The sequence below is a fragment of the Babylonia areolata genome, chromosome 14, assembly GCF_041734735.1.
Source record: "Babylonia areolata isolate BAREFJ2019XMU chromosome 14, ASM4173473v1, whole genome shotgun sequence".
Taxonomy (NCBI): domain Eukaryota; kingdom Metazoa; phylum Mollusca; class Gastropoda; order Neogastropoda; family Buccinidae; genus Babylonia; species Babylonia areolata.
The window spans coordinates 26,782,876-26,791,819 of record NC_134889.1 but is presented as its reverse complement, the minus strand read 5'-3'; the positions used below and the strand labels follow the sequence as shown (position 1 = coordinate 26,791,819).

Sequence of the window (8,944 nt, the reverse complement as noted above, 5' to 3'; positions counted from 1 at the left end):
TTGCAGGTACAGCATTTTGTTCCGCTGTAGTTTTTCCTACTTCCCCAGCCTGATTCACCCACACTGACACACACAGGCACACACACACACACACACACACACACACAGAGATAGACAGACAGACAGACACACACATACACACACACACTGACACACACACTCACACTGACACACTGACACACACACACACACACTCACACACACACACACACACTCACACACACACACACACACACACACACAACTTCAGGAAAATATGGTTCAACTGTTCCAATTTACACACAGTTTTGGACAAACTTATAATACCCTCTGGTGTAAACAGTCATCTAATGTTCAGAAGACGGAATGCGTTTATTCTCAATCCAAAAAGAAAAAAAAAGAAAAAAAAGCAAAGAAAAAAAAGCATAGTTATCCCAGTAGATCAAGTAAAAAATGGACAACAGTGACCAATCCAACTTTTAGACCAATAGCCCCTTAACTAATACTGATAAAAAAAAAGAGGAAACAACAACAACTTGACAAAAACACCCAAAAACGGTGAGCAGATGCCGGGAACGCGTACTTGCAAGCAAGCAAGCAAGCGCGTGCGCGCACGTGTGTGTGTGTGTGTGTGTGTGTGTGTGTGTGTTCGTTCTTTAGTTTAACGTCTTTTCACTGTAAGTGATATTAGACGAGGGTTGGAAAAAAATCGAGTGGGTGGATGGGGGTGGGGTGGAGGAGGGGGAGGGGAATTACTGTGTACGCATGCGAGTAAGTGAAATGTGTGTGTGTGTGTGTGTGTGTGTGTGTGTGTGTGTGTGTTGCCGCTTTTGTATATGTTTGCTAGCACGTTTTTGTGGTATACACCTTATCATATTATTGTTCCTTTGTTATTACGTTTTTGCAACCTTTGAAAAGCTCCTTGAGCGTTGGGGGGTGCTACTAGTATGTAAATTTCCATGATTATTATTATCATTATTATCATTGTGGGGGGTGGGGAGAGAGAGAGAGAGAGAGAGAGAGAGAGAGAGAGAGAGAGAGAGAGAGAGAGAGAGAGAGTCTTTATTTTTGGATGAATTCAGTCTCGATCATTTCTTTGAAAAGAAGATCGTCCCAGTCCGCACAGTCTTACGCTGTTCACACTCCGGCAGTCCTCACACATCACTGGAGCCGTACACAACAACAACAACAATAAAAAACAAAAATAACAACAACAGCAACAACAACAACACACACACACACACACACACACACACCGTCACACACACACGCCACACACACACACACAGATGTGTTACATTACCAAAACAAAAACTGGGAAAAGAGAGAGAGAGAGAGAGAGAGAGAGAGAGAGAGATGAAATGGGCGAACGAAATTTCTATTTCCCAGGCTACTGAAATAAACACAATATGAACAAAAGTATTTGTTTCCCACCAGCCCTGGGGTTCTAAATCAAGAAAGAACAGCGAAGGAAAAAAGAAATAAAATGGAGTTAGGGAGGAGAGAGGGAGTGAGAGACATAATGGAGAGAGAGAGGGGAGAGAGAGAGAGGGGTGGGGGTGGGGGAGAGAAGCCAAGACAGACGGACAGACAGACAGACAGACAAAACGTTTCCAGCTCCAGTGCACAGTGACCGAGACGAGGAGGAGGTAATTCAAGCCACCGCAGTGTTTGTTGTCACTGATAAATTACCTCCCTTAACCGGTCCTCGGCGAGGGCCCAAGGTTCCCCTGACACAGCGCCGGCAGGAAATGGAAGAGATCCGCTTTCAAACTCTACCCTCACATCTGTCACCCGCCACAGGAAATGTCTGGCGGTGTAAATGTGTCACGCAGACTGGCTCCCTGACTTTCTTTCCTGCTCGTGGCTTGCTAGTTGCTTGATTGGCGAGACTTGGTCGAGGGATGTAGAGCAAGTGCAAAGAAGGGTAAATGACAGTCTGAAAAGAGTACCTTAATCTTTGGTGTTGATGAATCGCTTTTTTGTTTTGTTTTGCTGACTGTTGTGCTTACTCACAAGTAAAATAGCTGCAACAGACACATTCAAAAAGACATTACGTCAAGTCTTACCACATCATGTCATACACTTGCATAACATGATTATCATTATCTCATATCACATCCTATATAAAATGACAGACCATGTCACATGGTTCAGGAAGTCATATTCCGTCTTAAAGGGTGAGGAGGGAAGGGATGCTGGACATGTTCCTGTTTCCATAAGCCCCACAGAATGCTAACATGGGTTACGGGATCTTTAACATGCTTATTCATAGCCTATAATTTTGATCTTCTACTCAGTGACTCATATACCTATAATCGTATGATACAGCACTATCAGGTCTGCACATTTTTTTCAGTATTTGGGCAACTGGTAATTTCTCCACCCCTGCTATGTATTCACAGAGTCCAAGCTGAACGATGTTTTAGATTTACCAGTTATTGGTTCATATTCGTTATGCGGCTCGGATATCACGTCACGCTTAGTGTAAGCCGCGATTACAGATGTGCATATAAAAAAGAAAACAGAAGAGCAAAAGTATATATATATATATAAAGCAGAGAAAAGGAAGCACCACAGGCGAAATTCGATTTCAGCAGTAAGGACTAACGTGCTGTCTTCACGGTGTCAAGGAGGCCGCGCCAAAGCATACGGAATGATCCATGTAAGCAACTCCACATCTGCTTAAAAAAGCACACGAAAGAATGGAAAAAACAAAACAAACAAGAAGAACAAAGAATGGAAAAACAAAGGAGCATGTACCCAATCTGCTGATCAGGGCCGTTCGCCGTATATTTTCACCGTGATTCAAACTCACAATGTTCCAAATCTCCCCCTTCCTATCTCTGTGGCTGCCTTCACCTCTACACTCCATCTCGCTCTCTTAGACATCGGCTTCGGATCCACTCTGTTTACGCATACCCAGGTTCAAACACTCCACTGTTGACCGCCGTTCTTTCTCTGTCTCTGGACCTTGCAATTGGAATGAACTTCCTCTTTCGTTTCGTCAGGTCTCCGCTCTCAGCAGCTCTTTCAAGTCTGGCCTTAAAACCCACGTCTTCCCAAGACATCTTCCCTTCCCTGCCTCTTCCTTGTCTTCAGTTTCTCCAGTTTTAGAGTTATGCATGACGGGCACAATAGCCGAGTGGTTAAAGCGTTGGACTGTCAATCTGAGGGTCCCGGGTTCGAATCACGGTGACGGCGCCTGGTGGGTAAAGGATGGAGATTTTTACGATCTCCCAGGTCAACATATGTGCAGACCTGCTAGTGCCTGAACCCCCTTCGTGTGTATATGCAAGCAGAAGATCAAATACGCACGTTAAAGATCCTGTAATCCATGTCAGCGTTCGGTGGGTTATGGAAACAAGAACATACCCAGCATGCACACCCCCGAAAACAGAGTATGGCTGCCTACATGGCGGGGTAAAAACGGTCATACACGTAAAAGCCCACTCGTGTGCATACGAGTGAACGCAGAAGAAGAAGAAGAAGAAGAAGAAGAAGAGTTATGCATGCGTGTGAATGACTCAGTGGAGCGAAAGCGCTTTGATTTGTATCTGCACAAGATTCAGCGCTATATAAATATCATTATTATTGTTATTATTATTACTATTATTAAAGGCGAGCAGGGCGTTGTGGCGGTTGGGCTGAGCAGGCATCGTGCCCCCGGCCTCGGGATGGTTAGTTCGTTACTTTAGGTTTAACCTTGACACGCCCCAGCCTCAGGTAGATGTGGCGCCGTCGGGGATACTTAATTATCCCACCACGCTGCGGTAGGTAGGCAGGTAGGTAGGAAGGTAGGCAGGTAGGTGAGAAGGGGACTTTACTTTCTTTACACGTCTGGCACTCGTGGAAACACCTGTGTTTTATAGTGTTTGATGCCTGTGATTCGAATTCACAGCTTGTTTTGGTTTTTGCTGTGTTTTTTTTTTCCTTCCTCTTACTTTTCTTTCTTCTGTATCATTATTTATTTATTTATTTTTTTTAGCTCAGCACTCCACCAACAGGCACGTCTGAGAAGGTTATGTGCTCTAAACTTTATGACCTTTTTTCTTTTTTTCTCTCTCCGTTAAAAAAAAAAAAAAAAAAAAATAAATTTCGTGGTGGCGTCGATTTTGCTTGCTTGTGCGTGATTTGCGGATACAATTTTTGTTTTTGTAAAGAGGCGTGTTAAAAAAAAAAGTTGGGGCATCTGGGCTGCGTTTGGGTTTGCGCACAGGCTTTATACATAAAAGCATGAACTCTTTCCTTCTTTAACTCTTTCCTTCTGCTCTGTATGAACACACACATGCGACGGTACCCGCAAACGAACGCTCGTAAGCGCACTCACATGCACCGCCAATGCCAGTGCTCAACAAACACACACGCATGGACCACACACACACACACACACACTATCACACTACCAGTCACACATACACACACATTCTCTCTTTGTCTCTCTCTCTCTCTCTCTCTCTCTCTCTCTCTCACACACACACACACACAGACTGGAGTCACAGACAGACAGACACATACACACATGCAGTCAGGGACACACACACACACACACACACACACACACACACACACACACACACACACACACACACTATCACACTATCACACTACCAGTCACACATACACACACATTCTCTCTCTCTCATTCTCTCTCTCTCTCTCTCTCTCTCTCTCTCTCTCACACACACACACACACACAGACTGGAGTCACAGACAGACAGACACATACACACATGCAGTCAGGGACACACACACACACACACACACACACACACACACACACACACACACACAGATAAAGAGAGAAAGAAGGACAGACAGACAGAGAGACAGAGACAGAGACTGAGAGAAACAGAGGGAAAGGTAGACGCAGCAGACAAATAAGCCAGACGGAAGGAAAGAAGAAGAGAGAGAGGGAATGAATGAATGAAGGGGAAAGGATGAAAGGGGAGAGAGGAAGGAATTGTCGGGAGAAGGAAGGAAAAAAGGAAGGAAGGAGTGAAGGAAAGAAGGAAGGAGGAAAGAGCTAGTGAAAGGGGAGAGAAAGGAAGGAAGGATGGAGGGAAGGAAAAGGAAGGAGGTAGGAAAGCCCGGGAAAGAAGGAAGGAAGAAAGGATGACAGGAAAGGAGGTGGAGCGAAAGAAGGGAGGATGGATGGATGAATAGAAGGGAGGGAAGAAGTAAAAAATGGGGGGAGGGATGGGGGAGGGGGAGGAAAGTAGGAAGGAAGCTAGGAAGGGGGGAAGAATGGAGAAAGAATGAGAAGAAAAGAAGGGAGCAAGGATGAAAAGAAGGACGAATACGAAGGGATGGAAGAGTGGGGAGGGGGGGGGAGGCAAGGAAAGAAAGCTGGAAGGAGGGAAGGAACAAAGAAAGGAAGAAAGGAGGGATGGTGAGAGGGAGAGGTGGAAGAAAGTAAAGAAGGGACGGGGGGAGGGGGGGGGGGTGAGACGGAGGAAGAAAGGGTGGAGAGGGGAAGGAAGAATGGAAGGAGGGATTGGGAGGAAAAGAATGAAGGAAGAAAGGATGAATGCAGGAAAAGTGGAGGGAAAGAAGGGAAGATGGAGGGAAGGAAAGAAAGAAGTAGCAAGGAAGTTAGGTAGGATGGGAAGGAAAGAAGAAAGGAAGGAGGGGGAGAAGGAAAGGTAGAAGAAAGGATGAAAGGAAGGAAGAAAGAGGGAAGGAAAGAGGGAAGGAAGGAAGAAGGAAGGGGAAATAAAGTAAAGAAGGGAGAACGGGGAAGGAAGGAAGGAAGGCAAGGGAAGGGAAAGAAATAATGAAGGAAGGAGGGAAGGAAGGAAGGAACAAAGAAACGAAGAAGGGGGGGAAAGAAAAGGAACGAAGGAAGAAAAAAGGGGGAGGAATCAGAGAATGGAAAGATGGAAGAGAGGGAGGGATGGAGTGAAGAAAGCAAAGAACGGGGTTGGAGAGGAGGGAAAGGGAGGAAAGTATTGAAGGAAAGGAAACGAAGGGAATGAAAGAAGGAAAGATGAATAGAAGGGAAGACTGAAGAGGGTGGGGGTGGGGTGGGGGGAGTAGGAAAGGTGGAAGGAGACTGAGAGGGAGGAAGTGAGACTAAAAGATGGAAGAAAGCAGGACGGAAATAAGGAAAGGAGGGAAAGGTGCATGGCCGGAAGGAATGAAAAAGGATGAAAGGAATGAAGGAAGGAAGGAGGGGATGACAAAAGAATGAAAGAAGGCAGGAGGAAAGCATGAACATCGGTGGCAGAAAGAAATGAACGGCACAGGAAAGCAGGCGCTGCGGAGAATTACGAGTGAGTGTTCGCCGCTTCAGCGACTATACTGCGGTTCGTACTTTGTACAGAGCTGAACTATTCTTAACAACGCAACACAGACTGACAGACACACACACACACATGCACGTACACACACATACACATACATACATACACGCACACACACGAACACTGACACACACAAACATATAAAGGCACACACTCATACCGCCGACCCACAAATGCACGCACACCGAAACTGACAAACACGCACGCACGCGTGCGCGCACACATATACAGGCACTCGCATACACCGCACACACACACACACACACACACACACACACACACACACACACACACACACACACACACACACACACACACGCACACAAACTCTTTCAGGCTCTCTCTCTGTCTCTCCGAGTCTCTCTCACATTCTCTCATATCTAAAATCACACTACGTTAATACATGTTAAATTGAAGATCACACACACACACACACACACACACACACACACACACACACACACACACACAGAGGGAAAGAGTGAGAGACACTGAGAGACAGAGGGACAGAGAGACTGAGAAACAGAGACAGACAGGGACTGAGAGAGATAAGCCGTTGCTGTAACAACCCTAATGACATGGGGGGATGGGAGAATGGGGGGGGGGGGGGGGGGGGGGGGGGGGGGGGGGGGGGGGGGGGGGGGGGGGGGGGCGGGGGATGGAGGGGGGATGATGAGAGTAGGGCCTTCCGGAGGTGGGTACAAGTCATAACAAAAACATAGGTGAAAACAGCTGTTCAGAATCATACAGAGAGAGAGAGAGCGAGAGAGAGAGAGAGAGAGAGAGAGAGAGAGAGAGAGAGAGAGAGAGAGAGAGAGAGAGAGAGAGAGAATATCAACCAGATAAGGGGACAGTTTATTATGGGCTCAAAATAATCAGTGAGAAAACGGGGAGACATAGTCGAGTTCCATGCACTTCATAGGTGGTTACAAAATTTCCTGACCGGAACTGCAAGTGTCTGTATCTCTCGGGCCTGGCTGACGCCGGGAGGAAAAAAAACCGTCCGGCACAGAGAGAGAGAGAGAGAGAGAGAGAGAGAGAGAGAGAGAGAGAGAGAGAGAGAGAGAGAGATTATGGAAGGACGTAGCGTGCAGTACAGCTCTCAGAATCAATGAGGGGATAAGCATGAGGAAAAGTATGACATGGAAAATGGGACAGAACTGAAGAAGAAAAGTCTGGTGGGTTCTTTTGCACTGCCATCGCTGAAACGATCGATCGATATTTCAACATCTGGCACGCACTAGTGCACATGCAACAATAAGTATGTGGATATCACTTTTGATTTTTGCCTCCTTTTGATCGAATACAAAACGGTGTTTTTTGATTCTATTTTGTCCTTGTGTGCAGTTATTACTTGCCATGGAAAGACATGAAGACCGAAGTCGGACGGCCACTTACGGTAGTGTTTGCAGACGAGGATTTCCCACTCGTTCTCGCAAGCCATAAGAAAGCAGACGATAGAAGAGTTGCCATGTGTTGAACCAATTACTCTCCTTCTAGCCTCACCACTTTGACAGGTTGTGAGAAAGAATGTTGTGCTTGACTTGCTGCCTTGCAAACAAGAACTTGTCGACCTTGTAGGAGTGGCTATTTTCGGCAGCCCCCCAAAACACCGTTCAACGCTTAGTTGAAAACAAACTAAACGACAACGACGTGCAGCAGTGCGGCGACTTTGAAGTTTGTTTCTTCCAAACAGGAGACACCAGACGAAAAAACGAGGCAAAATTTGCTTGACGTATTCGTATACGAGAAAGAAAAGAAATAAAGTATGTGACAAATACGTTCTCATGGGATGAACTGCGACTCGAACTTTTGGACTTCCCGACCGGTAGTCCGCTTCCGTACCACGTGAGCTGAGTCAGGTTCTGGCATTGACAGAACTTTCTCCTCAACATCTTTGTGTCAATGGTGGAATCATGAGGAGTTTGGTGATTCTTGGATGTCTGCTGGTCGGGCTAGCGTTGTGCGCAAATGGAGAAGAAAGGTGAGGATCGGCTTTCTCTGTCTTTATCTGGGAACTCCATCAGTCTGGGTAATTGTACGACTGAAAGATTGGAAGGGTGAGAAGAGCGAGTGGTGGTGGTGGTGGCAAAGGTTTCAGCATAGGCGGATCATCAGAGCTCCAGTTCTTTCAGTCTGTTACTTAGCGTTAGCTGTCTGCGTGGCTTGACGTGCTGGCCGTATTCACGGTCACGTCGCGGGTCGCAGACTGACACGAAAGCTTGAAAAATCATAAACAGGAAACAGAGAGACGGAAACAAACGGACGAGCGACCCGACTTCCCAACAGACAGACAGACGAACGAACCGTCGCATGCACACACCATGACACGTACTGCCATGCGCGCAAGTACGCTGCACATTGGCACGGCACTCTCGCTGACATACTTACAATTCTCTTCTGTGTGCTTTTACATACACATGCGTACATATCAGTGCACTCACACTGACTGACACACTGAGCCGCGGGCATGACCTTATTATTATATTCTTTATAGTCACTTAATTCTCTGCAAATCATACCTGACGCCAGAGAGCATTGTCTAAAGATCAAGACAACAAAAACAGACTATTCAACCAAACGAAGAAGAAGAAGATGAGAGAAGAAAGACCTCCCTCTTTGTACACAGACACGGGCGTACCCGGCTGTGCGGTAGCATA

General features: G+C 46.4%; 1 protein-coding gene across 1 annotated transcript in view; it reads left to right on the top strand.

The window, feature by feature from the left end:
• Nucleotides 1-7,742: 7,742 nt before the first annotated feature.
• LOC143289959 (complement C3-like) overlaps nt 7,743-8,944 on the top strand; it is a 75,970-nt gene continuing 74,768 nt past the window's right edge. The window contains exon 1 of the mRNA XM_076599228.1: nt 7,743-8,268. Within this exon, the coding sequence (XP_076455343.1) occupies nt 8,201-8,268 (68 nt within the window). The 5' untranslated portion in view covers nt 7,743-8,200. The remainder of the gene's footprint in view (nt 8,269-8,944) is intronic.